At 35.8% G+C, this 19,181-nt stretch overlaps 1 protein-coding gene across 1 annotated transcript; it reads left to right on the forward strand.

Moving 5' to 3' along the window:
- Positions 1 to 56: 56 nt before the first annotated feature.
- LOC124307316 (uncharacterized) lies at positions 57 to 19,111 on the forward strand. Its single transcript, XM_046768841.1, has 15 exons — positions 57 to 342; positions 2,457 to 2,952; positions 4,184 to 4,485; positions 5,177 to 5,481; positions 5,593 to 6,300; positions 6,388 to 6,642; positions 8,513 to 8,837; positions 8,935 to 10,302; positions 12,423 to 12,631; positions 12,769 to 12,907; positions 13,448 to 13,725; positions 15,291 to 15,659; positions 16,643 to 16,996; positions 18,363 to 18,513; positions 18,637 to 19,111. The coding sequence occupies exons 1-15, from the start codon at positions 129 to 131 to the stop codon at positions 18,831 to 18,833; spliced, it is 5,670 nt and encodes a 1,889-aa protein (XP_046624797.1). The 5' UTR covers positions 57 to 128; the 3' UTR covers positions 18,834 to 19,111.
- Positions 19,112 to 19,181: the final 70 nt, after the last annotated feature.

The following is a 19,181-nucleotide window of genomic DNA, read 5'->3' on the forward strand; positions in this document are numbered from 1 at the left end:
GCGTGAACAGGGGGCAGGGGGGGGAGGTGTGTAGTAAATGCCGATTAAGTGATCACAGCGACAGTCGACATCAATAAGCACGCGAGGTAGAGCATGTTCAAGAAATAGAGATCGATAGGTGATCGAAGATGGCCGGTGCACCATCCCACTTTAGTAAAGCTGCATTGGTTTTCCTTGTAATTTTCTTACGGGCAAAATGCGGCTTTCACGACGAAGATATGGTCGAAAGACTGGACGTCATGTTGAAGGATGTAAAGACTCAGAGATATTCTCGGGATACGGACGACAGTTTGAAAATATGGCAGGAATACGAGTTTGGAAGCGGTGCCGGGAATCGCGAAGGTAGGAAAACTTGTAACTCATTTATTCAGCATTTAACATGGATGCAATAATTATTTATATCTACGGTTCGCTAAAAATTTTTTCACACTCACAATATATTGTAATTATTAATAGTACGGAATTAAAATTTCTGTGCATATTGTACATGGAAATAATTCTTCTTGTTATTATTTTCATTGAATTCGCATTATATTGGTCAATTGTTGTGTTGAATTCTTGGCAGATGAAAATGAAATCCTTCTCATTATAGTGAAAAAATCATATCAGAGACGATGTTGCATACACAAGAATAACTTTTTTTTTTGCACCGACAAGTAGGAAAACTATACGCAGAGGATGGCAAATCTGTTTTCATTTTGAACAACACTTGTGTCATGCTTATCGTTTAGGTATTGAAATGAAATTTGCTCAATCTGAAACAAGCAAGCATTATCTGACGCGAAAATAAAATTTATTGAGGTGACAAGAATATCGAGATAGAATTGGGTGACCATGCACGATCGTTTGAAGAGAAACAGAAAAAACAAATGTTAAAATTATGTGGCACTAGAGTATTTTGTTAAAGATTCGAAATTTATTTTTTATAGTATCTGTAGAAAAATCTTAAAACCGGAGTTGCGATAAATCTTTCAAACGTTTTAAAGCCAAAATTCTCAAATTTTGCAAACATTAACATTCTAACTGAACAGCCGCAGAGTATTGTTGAAAACGGTTTCATTTTCAATCGGAATTAAAAGTGTTGACTAGAGTTTTGCGCTTTTTGATTGCAATGCCTGTTTTTCGAACATCATGTTTAATTTCCATCACGAATTGCTTAGTATTTATAATTTCATTTTCATTTCAACCCATATTCTCAATATAAAGCACGATGTTTGCCAAAGTATCCGAAACAAACCTCGAAATTTCTTGCTCGGTTCGTATTGATAACGAAATTGAAACGGTTGAAAAATTCATTTCAATGTAGTCATCTAAACCGTTACAATTATGCGATTTTTGACGGTTTTATGAAACTGCACTAAAGTATTTTAAAAAATTTCTGAAAGTCTCTCAAAGTTTCCGAATTTCGATAAAATCTCACAGTGATGTAGGATTGAAAAAATGTTCCCTACAATTAGATCACACATAAAATTCAATATACCCAATATCACATATGATTAGGTCCGAACGGTTATGAAAAGCACTTATTTCTTCAGAATATTAACCAACGATGTGTAGTTTTATAATTATCCACTGGAAATACCTTATTTTCATATTATGTTTTGGAAGCGATTAAAGGAACTATTTTCATTTTTTCATTTCAAATGCAAATTTCACAACATTCTGTACGTGCGTAGACTTTGTCTATAAAACAAGTGACTGCATATTTTCAGTAATATACATATACTAAATACCATTCTACATATCAGAATCATTGATTGATAAAAAGAAATTCTACAATCACGAATATTTACTCAAGCATCACCTTAACCTTGTTTCGTATGTTATTCCCAGTCTTCACCCAACATTCTGAGTACATTCGTAAAAGCATTTCTATCCATCCATGCATTATAATGTCACAGGTTCGCACTCAAGAGGGGCTGTCTGTAAATTGCGTAAGGTTTTAAAAGTACAATTTTGCGAAAAATAAACCTGTCGTAATCCAATGACGGCCCCTAGTTAACTGCATTACATCAATCTGACGTACCTTGCTGTCGACTAAAAGGCATAGTTACGGGAGCATATATATTATATATTTTACATGTATATTTTATACATATATTTTTTATTTTTTGCATGTACGTTATATTAATTATAAACCTTATTACATATCTGTTATTCTCAGTAGAAATACAAGTATTAGATTCGTAATAACTAAAATTTGCTTGATATGTATACCGAGTTATTTCGGCGATGCGCTCCACAGGTACCCCTAATTGTAGGCAAGTCGGTGTACAAGTTTGCTCTGAGTAGCTGCGCTTCCCTTTTGTCATCACTATCCGGCGAAACTCGGAGCTGATCAGAACGGAATTGTATCCTGATTTGCCTATAATCAGGGCTCCCTGTGCGCGCATCACGTAAACAATCCGGCACATATATTCACAATCAGATTAATGAAACGCTGACTTACACCCTAGAGCTAATCGTCGCGAACATAACAATCGAGGAGGACCCAATTCTGTCAACAATCGGCGTGACCGGCTGGCAGTATTCGGCCGGCGTTCGCGACGGAATCTTGGCCAGCAGCGGGGGGTCGAGTCTCTGGCTCTGTTTCCATAGCAACAAAGATGGCCGCGTCCATCATCGCGCTGTTTTGACAGTTACCGGCACTATTTTGACGTTCAAAGTGATCGCTTTGCTCGAGCCTGTCGCGCATCAGGAGCAAATTTTCGCCATAATTTGCATCGAGGCCGGCGCTGAAACGGAAATTCTGTGGTATAAATATGGAGACGAGAAGTTTGAGCGAGTTTCATCCTTAGTCGTCTCCAGGCGCGTCGAGAGGTTAGAATTCTTTCAACACAACCGACGCAACAAACTCCTGCTGCTCACCGAACAGATGAGCTACAACAACGCCGACTATTCATCCCTCGAAATCTATGGATTCAAGTTCGTCGGCGGTCTTCTCGACTTGTGGTGAGTCTTTTGCACTTTTACTGTTACAATATTATCGCTGATGCCGTGTGTGCTCAAAACGCTGTCGTACGTGGCTTCTGCGTTTCGTCTTGGATCTTGCTACGGCAGTTCGGCACATTATTTTGAGCGCAATATTTGATTCAATACTGGGATTTTCAGGTCATTGCGAAATGCATTTAGAAAATAAGCTTGCTTTCTTCATACGATTACATTTTGAGACCGATGAAAACAGTGCGATATTATTGATGCGCTCTGTTGTCTCTGATTGAGCATTCGTATAGAAGGAAATCCAGTTATCGCCATGAAAAAACCACGATACTCATCGCAAAATCTTGAAACGACATTAAAGTATTTTCTAACGATGAATGTAATCTTGAATTGCATAATTGATACGATGATTATACCTCTAAACTAGTTTCTTTCTCGGTTATCATGTGCATACTTATTCAACGCTGATGCGTCTTCACGTGGCACAGCTATTTACTATCTAGTGGAACTGCGCATAGGTAATGTTGCGATGAAAATATTGAGACGGCAAATACTATAATATTCAGAAGAAGAGAGTGTTCATACAAACCATTGCATGTTAGGAATATAAAAACGATCTTCTAGGAATTAATTTTTTTTTGCAGTTTTGAATTTGCAATTTATATCTTAGCAGAATATGCTTACTATATGCGTTTGTAAGTTGAGCTTTGGCGTGAAAAAGTTTTGCAGTGATATCAGAAAAATTTACTCTCAATTCCTTTTGTTCTTATATGTAACATGCTTTCAATTTTTTGTAAAAGTTTGTATGTTTTTTTATATACTGTATACGTTTCAGCACAATTCTGTTTTTCGAACATGATAGTAAAGCGAAGTATTTGCCGAGTTTTTCACCGTACAAAACGTTGTTTTGAAAAAGAATTTTGTCTCTATAATTGGTTCTTAAGTGCAAAAACAATATTTTTGCAAAAATACTGTGCGAATTGCACTACTTTTTTTTCTCGATCCCTGGCTCTGGTTTTCTCTAAAATTTTTGGAACCGTTCTACGTCTTTCTATAACTCTTGTTTGTAAACCATGCCATTTGTTTGAGCAAATTTCAGTCATCAGCTTTTCTGTCTTTGTCTAAAAAAACCTCACTTATCTCTTGGAACCAGCAACTCTCTTTCGTAAGCTATGATATATTTTCGAACGATTAGTTGATCATCGTTAGTTTGCTGCTAAAGATTACTCACTGCGTCTTGTAGGCTTTGTCAAAGAATTTGGATGCCGAAAGTCTCGAGGTTTGAGATCTGCTCAGTCTACGAAGAGACTTTCCTCAGTGTTCATAGTGCGAACACGATCTCGTTTTACGAATTCAAAGAGAGCGAGACGAAGGAAGGACTGTTCAAACCTACGCAAAATATCACGTCAAATGGCTTCAGGAATTCGGTTTGCTTTGAAAACGGGTACACGGAGTATCTGATCATCTCCGGTCCGGAACCAGCCCTCTTTACTTTTATGGAAAACGAATTTCTGTTCGACGTGGAGATGGAAAAATTGCTTGGCGGTGAATCATTCCTTCCTTTTTTCAAACTTTATTTTTTTTGTTTTTCTGACACGCTACTCGTGGATTACAAATGTCCGAGACGTACAGTCAGCTCCAAAATATTTCGAAACGCAAACATGACGCAACAAAGGTTTATAAATGAAAACTGAAGCTGACAAAGTTACTCAAGTATTATTGAAAAAAATTCCCTGTGATTTCGAAGTTTTTTTCAACTTTGAATTTCAACTGTAAAAACCATGCTATTTTAACAGCATCGGAGAAATCACGTTGTTCAAATTTTTCTTTCACCGAAACATTTTATTGTTAGTCCAATTTCGATGAAAAATAATTTAATTTATTTATAACTACCCAAAATCTAACTCAGACGATATATGGACATTGCATTCGCGATTAATGTGAGCAGTATTGTTAATAAAAGTCTGACGTGCAGCGCAGATTTTTAAGAGAAAAATCACGGAGAGTAATAGTATTTATATGAAGTTATAATGCAGCGTTATGAGGTCTTTACAATTGAAATTCAGCGTTTTTAAATTTTATCCCGTGTCAGGGGAACTTTTCTAGTCATTTCTAATAAGATTAGGTCAAGTGAGGTATTCAAAACTTATTTTCGTCACATTTTCGTTGCAACCACTTCCTCGACATCACTGTACTTTTGAGACGTACCCTTTAACTAAACCTTACCTCAAATTAGACTTAGGTGAAACTTTGTGGGCCCAATGCTTGCCAGTCCGAACCTATAGAGAAGAATGCCTCCTTCTTGTGCAACTGAAGAACCTCACAGTCGTCGGGTTTTCTTGGCAGGGTACAAAATTCCAAATCACTCATCTTCCGCCAATAAATATCGACGATTTTCAACTATCAAAAATCACTCCGATACCGAAGTACGGATTTTTGTTTGAGAATAAATTGGTCAGAGTCGATACCATGTTGTCAGATTTGCCTCGACCCGTGCTCGATGAAATGGAGAAAATATTGCAGCTCAAGAATTCTCTGGAGGTATCAAATGAAAATTTCTCAAATAAATCCAACTAGGTACATTCTCATTTCTACGTCGCAACGGTGCGAGAAATTTTTTTGCAAACGGTCAAGTTTTCATATATTTTCCAGGAAACATTTATGAAGCAGGAATTTATTTTAGACGAGACGACAAAAAGGTATGAGAAGAGTTACCATAAAAATCCGGTGATCACTGGGTTTTGGAATTTATCGAAAGTCGACACCGAGGCCGTGACGTTTTCGCACGAGGTCATCTTCGAGTCTCTTAAAGTCGGCTCAAAATTATTCTCTAAATTTGACGTAGCGTCAGACCTGAATATATTCGATCAGCGGTTCCGAATTTTGGAAGATAAAATGGAGAAAATGAAAATCATCTCAGAGACAGCTCTGCGCGTAGATTCCCCGGAGGTTAAATTGAGCAAAGGTTTTGTTCTGAACGGTGGAATGGAAGTGCGGGGAACATTGCACGTGAAAAAATCGACCCTGAAGTTCATCAATAACTTTTCGATCGAGAATATACGCAATGACTTTGTTAAATATGACAAAAAATTGGTTATCAAAGGGCGTAAATCGTTCCCGTCAATCGAGGCAACCGTTTTAAATATTGCCAATATCAACGGGGTGCCGAGAAACAAATTTATATTCGACACCAAAAAGACGAACTACGAAAATGTTGACTTTACCGACTTGAATCATTTGCTCGTTGAAGGTAGTCTCAATTTCACCAGCATTAACGGATTCTTGTGGTACAATTTGATGAAGAGTGTTGTGTGGAAAAATCAACCCGCAATTATACCAGGTCTGACGGTTGTTTATGGGGTACGTGAATATCGGCAACTCACTCACACCTCACGGTCGTTTGACTGATATCAGGAAAAGTGATTTACGTTGGTGTATTTTTGACAGGAAATCATTGCTGACACTGTTTCGGTGGCGACTTTAAACGGTCTCAAATATCCCGCAGGATATGTGCTGCAAAACGGTACGAATAAGGCGGAAATTATTGGCCGAAAAACTTTTGGTAAACTCAAGGTAGCGAATTTGAAGGGAATAAAAACGATCAATGGTATTCCGTACGATGATTTCGTTGTTTTGGACAAGAAGCAGAATTTACCCCACCAAATAACATTTAAGAATTTAACGATAGAGGAAAATTTGCAGGTAATTTTTTACCACCGATTTTTTCTCACTCAAGATCGAATCCGTTTTCTATGGAAGTTCTAACGTTTCAGAACCTGAAAAATGTTGTGCTTTTGAGAGAATGATGAACAAAAACTTATCGAAAGGTTTTTATCTTGGATTTGTTCTCAGAAACTTATTTACAGAGTTCACGAATTAATTTTGACCTACAAAACATATTGATTCAAGAATTGGGTATTTGCATGATTTTTATATTTCTTAACTTTTGATGTTTTTCGATTCTATAAATTTTTTTAGAATTTTTGAAAAAAAAATATTTTGTTTTTGTTTATAAGTATTTAAATAATTTAATAAATAAAAAAAAGGCAATATTTAAATGAATAAGTAGCTCCATCTCGCGTATGTGACGTCACAATGCTGAATTTTTTTGAAATTTTTAGCGCCAAGTTCTCCTGTAAGCACGCCGTACGTGTATGAAAGCTGTTGCTCTGTGTTGTGATTGATGAAAAGAACGTCTGATAGTGCTGTTTATTATAAACTAAAGTTATTAAATTATTTAATATGTCATTAAAAAACGATTTTTGTTGGTGTATAGTACCAACTTGTAAAAATACTCAAACTAATGCTTGCTTAACATTCTCAGTATAATAACATTGACGTGATCATAACCTCCACACAATTATCCGTGTGAGTTAAAAAAAAAAAAACACCACACAAAAATTGATTTCTATTTTAATTATTTTCACCGAAGTCTGACATTAATTATACAATGTATCAAACTTAAAGTTTAAAAAACTTACTTAAAATTTTTTTAGCGCTAGAAAATATTGTACATTACTCTTTGTGGATTCAAATAAACGCGCCAGTAGCAGCACAATGACGTCAAACCAATCACATTCCGTTTTATGTCACGTGACTTTTATGTGATTTAGGACCACTTTTATTTATTAAATTATTTAAATATTTATAAACAAAAACAAAATATTTTTTTTTTCAAAAATTCTGAAAAAATTTATAGAATCGAAAAACATCAAAAGTTAAGAAATATAAAAATTATGCAAATACCCAATTTTTGTTTTTAACGATCATTGATCATTTAAAATAGAATTCATTTAATCTATTTACGAATGCTTAATTTATCGATAACGGTGATTGGATATAATTATTGGACGGTATAACTGTCACCAAAGTTGTTGGTTGAAACAAATTGTCTTGCATTGAGAATATTTTTTATACCTTGAAAGACAGTAATGCCACTGCAACAATTTGTAAAAGTTCCAGGATTTTGAAAAACTTTATTTCGAGATATCGGAATTTCTGATGGATTCGAGTTAGCAATCAGCGACGCTAACGTAATAAAACATAGAACAACAAATTTATTTTTTCCAATTTTAGAACACCCGAAAGAGTTGAGTTTGAAAAATATCAACATGTTCAGCTCTATTACGGTTTAGCAGGTTGATGTCTGTAAAAAAAATAGTTATTTTGCAACATTAGTATTGCCTGAGATTCAGTTAACACTAATAGCGCATCAGATTTTGCAAATTTAACTCTTTTCTGAAACTACAAAATTGTTATATTTCTTTCCACGTTTCGTTACGTTAACCTTGCCAACTTATACGCTAAATATAAGTCCACATAAAATGTGAATTTAAGTACTAATTTTTTTTTCATTAATTTCAATCAATTCAAGAAGTCCGGAACACAAGTTTCTGTTCAATTTCTCTACAAGTTACAGATATTAAATTTTGAAACAAATATTAATGCCTATACATACATATTAACTTTAGTTACGTTTCCTGAGTCCAAAAGAGATTCGGTAACTTTATAAAAATAGCACTGTTACAACGTGTCTGATTTGCAACGATTTCAATTAATATCCCGACTTTAGATCGACGGACGTATAACCGGTATCAAGATAGATCTTGAAGAACATCGTTTGACGCTGACTGACGTTAATGCCATTACCGCCGATACGATGTTCACAAATTTGCACGTCAAGGGAAATTTGATCGTTGAGGATTTGGTAAACGGTAAGACCTTGTCCGACTTTGACGATATAATTTCGAAGAACGATGAGTACGCCGTGATTACCGGGCACAAGACGTTTTTGGGCAACGTTCATATCGACACTAAATTAAAAGTTGCATCAAAAAAGTACAACGGGCACCTCATCGACGAATTCGTCACATTTAGTGGCGAACAGGAATTTCCGAGTGAGTTTTTGCGTACGGCGATCTGCAGATCCGACCGTTATTCGCGCTCCAACAAAAGAAAAAAAAAAAAAAAAATTATTTCCCTTAATTTTTCTAGATTTGAAAAAAATCTCGACCCACGTAACCTTCGATAAACTGAAATGCAAGCAGTTGAACGACTTGGAGAATCACTTGGACGGACTCGCGGCGATGGGCGGCGGGGATTTTTCTAAATGTCCTAAAAAAAAACTGATATTCAAAGTGCCCCCGATTCTGGAAGACCTAAGTTTTCGAACCATGAACGGCAAGATTTCAGCGCGGGATTTTTCCGTCAAGTTTTCGCAGACTTTTCAGAACGTGTTATTCGATGATCTAGAAGTGGACGAACTTTTCGCCGGCTCTGTGAGTCCGCAAATTCTAAACAACGTAAAGTTCGCCGAGTTTGAGGCGCGCCGGATGTCGGTTACGAAATCTCAGGTCCTTACCGGAAATCACAGGATAAATAAGCTGAAAGTTGGCTTGGTTAAGGCGCGACGGATAAACGGCATGTCTCTTACCGATCTCGACAAATTCCGTAACGATTTCGAGGACCTCTTTGACCGGATATGGAACGGGAAAATGGCGATCGACGCCTTCGTCGTCAAAGGACGGGTCCAGGCGGGCAAAATCAACGGCCAATCCGTAGCGGAAATTCACTCGCGGAACGGGCCGAGGAACGTTTATGTTGACGACGGTTTTTACGTCAAAAATTTGGAGGTTCGTGGTTTGGTGAACGGGATAAACCTGACCTCGTTTATTTTGGACTCGGTGTTCAGGAACGAAAAGGGCGTCGTTCTGACGGGTGAGAAGACTTTCGACTTTCTGGACTGCCAGATCCTCCAGGTCCCGATTCTGAACGGGGTTCCGGTGGAAAGTATCCTGAACTCGCGTCTGGACCAAACTTTGACCGGGCCGGTTTTGGTCAAGGGAAACGTTCGGGTCACCGATTCCTTCGACTCGGAGGGAAAAGTGAATGACATTTTCTATCGACAATTGGTCGAGAGGCTCGCCTATCTAAGGAATAATCACACCTTTAAACTTACCGGCCATTTCCGGTTTCCCGACGCCGCCGCGGTCGAACATCTCCGAGTCAACGGGCTCGTCCAGGGACTCAACTTTGGCGATTTTATCGCCGCGACCGTCAACCGAGATGAAAATTTCGTCGAAATTGCCGGTACGAAAGTATTCACCAATTCCGTAAAGTTCGCGAAAAACTTCACCGTCCTCGACGAAGTCAACGGTTTGGACCTGACACCATTCAATCAAAAGGCTCTGTTCGTCGACAGAGACGTTCACTGCGGTTTTGATGTAATTTTTGAAAACGATATACATCTCGGCGGCGATTTGATTGTGAAAGAACATTTGGACACCGGGACTCTGGCTAATGTTGATATCGAGGAACTCGAATCGAGCGCTATATTTTTGAACCGACCCTCCTATGTGCAAGGTAAATTTTAAGCAATTTGTTGAACGTTGGTTTAGAATATTACGTCATCACTTTAATCCCACTTCTGACACCAGTGTTGCAAAGAGTTTTCACCAATATTCCTTGTCTTACACGATCATCGGGGCATTTCAGTAGCAAATTTATTTCTCCTGCAATTTTACGTGCAGACGTAACGATTGTTTCGATCACTTAATCGTCAGCGTTTTTCAGTTTCTTCTCGTTCGATCAAAAAGTATACATATTGCGAAAGTAATGTGATTACTTATCAGAAATTTAAGTCCGGGCTCACAAAAATTCTATCAATTTTCGGCAGCTTTGGATTGTTATTTTTCAATGAAAGAAAATTCGTCCAATTATTGCTTATACGAAGATTGATTATCGATTTTTTGAAACTCTACGTCAAATTTTGATCCTGATTCAAAATTGTTTTCATTCCTGAAACAAAATATGAGTCATATAATTTGGGACGTAATTCTATATATTGTAATGTTTGTAGGCCCCGTTTGATAGTATGATTTTAATACGACGGATTTTTGGATTTCTCAGAGATCTCAAATCAACTAAAAATACGAACTGCTCGCGACTTTTCGTGTTTGACATTCTTGAATCATAGATCAAACTACATCTATTTTCAAAAATTGTAGGAACGGTATGATAGGCAAAAATTTGGAAAGGCGCAAAATGAACTGTAATTTTTTTTAGTGTAGCGGGAAAATTCAAAGAATGTTCAAAAACAGTCGTTCTATACAAAAAATTGCAATGCGTTGCGAAATTTCAGTGCTTAATTCGGTTAAAAAACGTAAGAAATTTAATTTACAGTTGCAGTTATAAAACCGAATCGAAAATCGAGATAGATAAAAATTTAGAGACTGTAAATTTTCTGTGGGTGTTAAATCATATTTATGATTATTACTCACGTGGTTTTTGCGATTTGGTAATTTGCAGATTGTAAAAAAATTTAGACGAGTAGAAAAATATCCCCACTATACATTTGGTGACATAAATTTTTTTGGTGATCGAATCCGCGCGATTCAACATTTAATGATTTCGCTATTCGAGGAAATATTTAGAGGCTCTACGCGTCCGAAACAGCTGCAGATTAAAATGAAACCAGTCCAAGCCTTCGAATAAATTTGAACACTCGCGCGGACTGTTTGCACTTCGAAAAAGCAAATTCTCATGGCAAAATACGTGGTTTCATGCATGCAGAGCGATATCCGTTCAAATAGAATTCTTCGCGTGTATGCAAACTTCTGGTGAAATCCGTTTAAATAGCGGAACGGTTTATCAGGAAGTGGACCTACTTAAAATGAATCTATTTTGTCCGTTAGTATCCACGCCATTCGGTTTACATTTATGAGATAGTCGATTCGTAACTTAAACTCTGAATAAGCAAATTGAGGAGCTTGGTTGGCTAAAAATCGATGATTTTTATTAACATCATCATGATATAGTCTTCGATTGAGTATTTATAAAATTACTACATTAGTGAGCGATTACGAAAATTACGCAGATTTATAGATTTTACTCTACCATGGTACATTTTATTTACAAGGTTTTTTTTTTTTAAATTCACTGAAACAGACTTTTTCTTTGTTCGGTATTTGATTCAATAATCAATATAGCCAATTTGTTGATCACAATCGGTATTGATACAATGTAGTAAGATTAAATATTCAATGATATCAACACGATGAAAAAAAGGGTTACCGTGAATTTGTATAAAATAGGCTTTTTTGAATAAAACGAAACATCGTAGAGCGAATTGAACGAATCTATTATATGCCACTTTGAGGCGATTCGAAATCAAGCATTCATTGGATATCGCAAGTTTTTGTTTCTAATCACAGTATTTATTATTTTTGTATTTTCGAAGACGTTTTTATGGCTTGCGAATATAAAATTTTGATAAATACTCAATAGATAACCATCACTTCATGAAACGAATGAAAAATATTCATTTTTTCCCCGCTAACCTTTATAAGTATTCCGGGTACAAATCACACGAAGTGAAATGAAACTTAAGGTTCTTATTGCTGTCGAAGAGTTCGTTAAAAAAATTGAAATCCCGATGTTGTAGCACAACCATTTTCGCTTTGAAAACCGAAAATTGATTTCAGGTGTCTTGACATTTACAAATGTGACTTTTGAGTCTAGTTTGACCGTTGGTTATTTGAATGGCATAAACTTGAATGACGTGATTTCGTTGAAAGAAAATCAGATCATCTCAAATAGACTGTCCTTCGTTGATGTCACCGTCGAAAATTTGGGAATTACGGGAACGGTAAACGGGCACAACATAAATCAAATATTTACCAATACCTTTATGGTAAGTAAGTTTCCGTTTGGATCTTATTTTATTGACGTTTATTCAATATTTTTCAACAAACTTCACCTAATTCCCTGTCCTTCCTTTACTCCATTAATTCTTTATGTTGTTTTTTTTTTATTCTATTTTCACCTCAGTTATCCGGTGACCAAACAATTAACGGAAATTTAGTGCTACACGGAAATGTGCAGATACAAACGAACTTTAATGCGAAATGTATCAACAATATCGACGCATCACAAATGGCCACATTAGATGGCGATGAAAAACTTACTGGTAAAATATCACTCGTTTTTTTTTTTTTTAATTATTTTTTTGAACGCTTTTTCATCTTGAAGAAAATCTGGTTACACGCATTTCTCATCTCGACTTTTGTGTTTCTTCCATTTTTTCTTTCATCAAGTGAGGCTAGAAGTTGAAGATTGAGTTAGAGGTTAGAGATAATGAAAAATTTGACACAAGGTTCTCCGTCTAATTCGGGGGATTTTTTTTCCAAATCAACCGTTCAAAAGGCTTAAATCAAAAAAATGTCTAAACGCATTTATGGACACGAACTGCCGGTCTTGTAATAATTGGTGCGTGGAATCGCCTGAATTACACAGACCGCAATGCATGTAAGTAATGCGGGTTGAGGTTGTGCAGGCGAAGCCTAAATTCTCAGGGGGGCTTCGAATTATATCGGAACGTTGTTTTACGGTCAACCGATACGTATTGCGCTTCGCGTACTGCACAAAGTGTCACGAGAAACGGTAAACGCTGTTTACTTAGTAGAGAATTCGTTCGCTGTGGTCAATTGTACGTCTTATCACGTTTCAGGTACCTTCCAATTTTTGAGTCCGTTAATATTGAGAAGAAATTTACACGTTTTTGGACTTGTAAATGACATTGATCTTGCGATATGGGAAAGCGAAGCGGTTTACACCAGTTTTCCGAAAAAACAATTGGTCTCGGGTGATTGGCTCCTTCGGGGTAATGTCACTTTTGAAAAAGACGTCACAGGAAGCGGACTGTTGAACGGTATTAACGTCCGAATTTTGTACGACGAATTGGAAAAACGAAAATTGGAAATTGACTCGGTAGTGACAGGTGTCAAGGTACGGTAATATTGGAAAAAAAAAACACTGCGTTCCTTGTCAATCAATCAATAATGCGACGGGAACCAAATGCAGTGTAAATTATGATTCATACACGTTTTGGTTAAACTAATTACTTAAATTGATCAATGCTTTAACATTTTTACGGAAATCAACAAGTCACTATTTCTTCACAAACGTCAACTGGTTATTTCACAAGATGCAAATTTAGTCGTTACTCCGATGTAAATTTTTCGAAACTGATATTGTTCAGCAGAGAAGTAGTGAGTTTGAAAACAAGAAATTTCAAACCACCCTTTGATCGATGGGTTATTAAAAAAAAACCGTGGTTTTCTTCTTCACTTTTTACGTCTTCTGATCGAAGTTAGAGCATTGCCGAGCAATTTTTCAAATAATTAGTTGCATCAAGACGATACAGACTTCTCGTAGTGTAAAAATTCTCTGAGGGTGAGTCGAAATTTGATATTTTTTGGGTAATTTGGTGACGAGACAGTCGAATCTTGAATATTCGTCAAATTCGTGTGTATTCGTAAGGTACGATGGTTTTCCTAAAAATTCAAAAAAAAGAAAGGAAAAAAAACGATATACTCACACTTTAAACAAGAGCTGAGATGTCGATTATCCGGTTCAAATCGCTCGAAAATGATAAATATAAAATAGATTTGTTCGATTTAACTCGATGATGGCTCCGTTTTCTGAAAAAAACTGTTTTTTGCACATTGGCGTAGACTTTTTTTTACCCGTATTAAATATGATAATCGCGGTTTTTAATCTAAATCAATATCAAAGCAATGTTGAAATATTTGGTATCAAATTAAAGAAGAATCCCTTACAATTAGTAGTAAAGCATAGTCTCCTCAACAAAATGAACCATTTTCGAATGAAATCAAAGAAATTCATTAGATTTTTCGCCATGTAAAAGTGATTTGAAATAAAAATTCGAAAGTCTCTAGTTCAAAATAGTTTTATTTATTCATTTCTTTGTATACTTTAGGAAAATATCCGTAGATTACGAATACGTGAATTTAATAAATCTACAATTTGTGATTATCTCTTGATAAAATAAACGAGAAAGTATTGATTCTTGACTCAACAACCTCCTTGATTTGAGGAAAGCTTGATTCAAATTACTGATTTTTCTGTTGCACCAATTGTTCAAGTTTTTTGATACATAGTTTCAGCAGAATGGCTGAATGTGTATTTTCTGTATTTTACAAAGTTCACTCATGCCGATTCGCTGAGCTGCAGTCACAGACAATAACCTTTTTAGTAGTATAAAATAAATCTAGTAATAAAAAAACAATGTTTTCCATCGGTTCTTGGTGCAGCCATTGTCCGTTGGTGGTTTTTTGGAATCCAGTGATATTTTTCTCTTGAGTATTAAAACACACTCATTATTCGATATTTTATCGTAAAATTTTACTCACAATCAGTCAATCAAATTTCAGTTCCCTCAACGAACCTTTTCTTTCTTTATATATTTAGCTATAAACTCTGTTTGTGTTCGTCTCGTTTTTATTTATCCACTTTTTTTATCTTGTAAAATTTTACTCAACTCCTCGTAGATGGATTTAAAAAGTACTTGCCAGGATCTGATACCTTTACAAAAGTATGCCAATAACCAGGTATACAGATTTAAATACTTCGAGTATCTCCAAATCCTCGAATTCGATATCGCGATCGAAACTGCTCATCATTTCGTAGCTGCGGATGGCGGTGAATATCTGTTGATCAACTTGGAGAATTGTTTTTTGAACACATTCATTTACAACGGATCTGGCTTTACTATCGTATCGAGCAAGCGGAATTTCGACAACGTCGGTAAATGGATCACCTTGGAGTACGAGAATCAGATTTATATCCTGACTATCGGAACCGGAATCTGTGGAATGAGTTTTGGAAACTTGTGGAAATTTGAGGAAGACACATTGACTGTTAGTATTTAAATACGTATCATGCATAGTGGACCGATCCACCAACTTTCGGAATTCCGATCGGGCTGTAATTTAAATATGTTACAGCGTATACCTACTAAGTTATTTGAATCCTAAAACTTTTGAGGTTTTAAACCGATCAGTTTTATCACGTTTTTGAATTTAGTCACTGCTCTCAAATTTTCGGCACTTTCTATATTGTCACAAAAATATGACCTCATGTTTTTTTCTCTTTTCGCGTGAAATAGTCTTAATTTTTGTGAAAAGGGAATCCATTCTAAGGTAAATCCTCAGAACCTGTTAAGAATGCTCATTTTTTTTTACCTTTATTTTCAGTACGCGAAGGAGTATAAATGGAAATTGTGTTTTTTTTTTGTGTGTGAAAGGAGAGATGTTTCATGATATAGTCTAAGATGTCTTCTCTTTTACACGAAAAGGTGAAAATAAATTATTTTTCTGGATCTTCGTAAGCAGATAATTAACAAGGTAAAAATGTGTTTTTTGCAATTCCTAAGGATCACTTTCCTCAAAATGGATTTCATATTCGAAAATATCATCTTTCCTCACACGAAAAAAATACTCGACAATATTTTTTCCGACGTCACGAAGTGCTGAAAATTTGAGGACAAAAGTTGAATTTAAAAATTGATCAATGTGTTTCCCATGAACCGTAAGATTTAGAACCCTGAAAATTTGTGGATTTTCATGTCTTAGTGGACGAACACATCCATATTGAAGCGAGATAGAATTTTGACTGTAAACAGTTGCTCGAAAGTCGGTCAATTTCGTTTATTTATTTACTTTTTTCATTGAAAAGTTCCGCCGACTGTTAGATTTGCGGCCATTAAATGAATCGAGGAGAGGAAACAAACATCGCGAATCAAGTTTCGCGCTCTGCACGGGAAATTCACTTTCCAATACGCGTTTCTTTATCGCCGGGCTTCGCATTATTGCACTCTCACGAGGCTCGATTCTCGTTTTAGCATATCTTGGATCTCGGAAGCATTAACGACGCCAAGAAGATCGGCAAACACGCATTCCTGGTTATCTCCAAGGAGAGATTGGAAAAGTGGTCGATCGAGGATTTGCATCGCGGCTTATACGGGAATTCGACTTCGTATTTCCCGGCCGATGAACGGATGCGGTTCGTTCCAAATACGGACAGAATATTGCTCGCCGATCAGGATCACATTCGCGAATTTCACCCCCTACATCTGAATCACACCAGCATCTGGAACCACTTTAGAGACAGTTCGATTTTGGGCTTGCAGGCAGGCGTTTTCCGAAATGAAATGTTCCTCTACTACGACGAAGGAGTCAGTGAAAATAACGCGTTCGTAAGTCCGAACTTTTTTGTATATTCAGAACACATCATTTTTCGGATTTTAAGAGGCAACACCGTTGTCAGAACCTTAAAAAAAAGCGCTTTTGTGACAATTTCTTTTTGAATGGAAGAAAAGCTAATGAGATAATAATACTTAAAAAAGTTTTTGCGCATATATTTAAGTATAATATAAGAAAACTATTGTCAGCAAATATTAAAAAATAACGACATTGGAGCCATTCTTGTGAGACATGTTGAATTCTGCGGCACGCGGTGTAACTGGTGCAAATTTGAGTCTGGGAAAAAATATTACTTAATCTACATGTTTATAGCTAGTGAAATGCGTGGACGATTTTCGACAAGTTAGTTAAAACATTATTTATTAATAAATGATGGCCCTCCTTTTGTCGAAAATTTAACCTCTTTTTTCAAATAAACTCCAATTACACAAAAATCAATATTTTTAGAATTCCTTACGCATTTCACTAGCTACAAAAATGTAGATTAAGTAATTGTTTTAGAGTCAAATTCACACGAATTAAATACGTGCCGCAGAATTCAACGTGTCTCGCAAGAATGGCTTCATTGTCGCCATTATTCAATATTTGTTGATAATAATTTTTTGTATTATACTTCAATATATACCTGTTAACTTCCTTGAATATTATCATCTTATTACCTTTTTTTCCATACAAAAAAAAAAAGGAAATGTTAAAAGGCGTTTATTTTAGATTTTTACATTGGTTTTACCCCGCAATGCAACCTGAGAAAATTCCTTGCACAACCTTGAAGTTTCAATTTTTTTTTTGTTTTTTTTTGGCAAGCTAGAAATCTTACGATATGAAACGAATTTTCCGAATTTTAGAAAAATAGATAGCTAAAAATATATTTGTACAAACAATTTCTGATTCTTTTCTTTTTTTGCTCTGAAATGATCAAAACTTCCTTTGTATACTTTGAGTATACACTTTTTTTGCGAAATTCATGTCGTGAAAATGTATTTTGAGTTTTTTACTTTTTCGGTAATTTCGCATTCCATTCGTTACCTCATTAATTTTTAATACTTTTCTTGAAATTCCGAAAATATTTCGCAGAATATTATCGAATTCAAACTAAAAGAGAAACATAGTTTTCCAGCATTTCGGATCGAATGAATCTAAACATTGTCAATACGATCACAGCTAAAGATGCAATGGTTTAGCCAAAACAAAAAAAGAAAATAAGTAAAAAAAGTAACAAAAATGGAGCTTGTTGAAAATAGTTACCTGGTTTGAAAATCTACAAAGAAAAAAATCACTGTGGTTTTATAGACTTCATATAAAGTTTTCGTGGGATTTATCGAATTTCTTCGTTCCTGCTTATTCTCTCTTCGATTCCAGATATTTGACGGTCTGTCAGTAAAAAAAATACGCCAGTCGATTCCAACTCACAATCCAAAATCATTTTTGGTAATAAATTTCGACGGTTTTGTCGAGACATTTTTAACCTTTGTTAAAAACGGTCGGAGTCTTGAGATTTTCGAGTACAGGGGTGAGTCGAATAAGAGCTGTTACTTTATACATCACACGATTTTTCGATAACACGCCGCAGCGTTGATAACAAACAATTACCCGTGCAATAAATACCTAAACGTTTCTTCTCCGGCGTACACAGGAATCGAGGGCTTCGTTTACCGAGAAAGTCTGCAAATGTCAATCGATAAAACGTTTGGATTCAAACTGAGAAAAAATCCGGGTTTGTCGAAAAGAAATTTCGTCGGTGCTGTGCATAGAAATAGCCTGAAAATATTAGAGGCTAAAATGTACGGTGAAAAATTGGATTTGGAATATCTAACTTGCGAGGATTATTAAGATTTTTCCTATTATTACAATTTCAGTCCGCACATAGGTATAATTAATTATACATATACAAATCGCATTATTTATTTGTAATTATAATGGGTAACTATGTGTTACCACACCGTATTATAATCGTATGTCAAAAAAAATTGTTTATCACATTATCTTTTACGGTATGTTATCACTGTTGTTGGATTATTATTATTATTATTATTTAAGTTCAAATAATGCAATACCTGCGATAAGATTGGTATAAGAAAACGTTACACATCTTTTTTTTTTTTTTGTTGCTGACATTTGAATAATAATACTACACCCACTTGCCATTCCAACAAATTCGCTGTATTTATTGAAACGCCC

Source organism: Neodiprion virginianus, chromosome 6 (genome assembly GCF_021901495.1).
Source record: "Neodiprion virginianus isolate iyNeoVirg1 chromosome 6, iyNeoVirg1.1, whole genome shotgun sequence".
Lineage (NCBI taxonomy): Eukaryota > Metazoa > Arthropoda > Insecta > Hymenoptera > Diprionidae > Neodiprion > Neodiprion virginianus.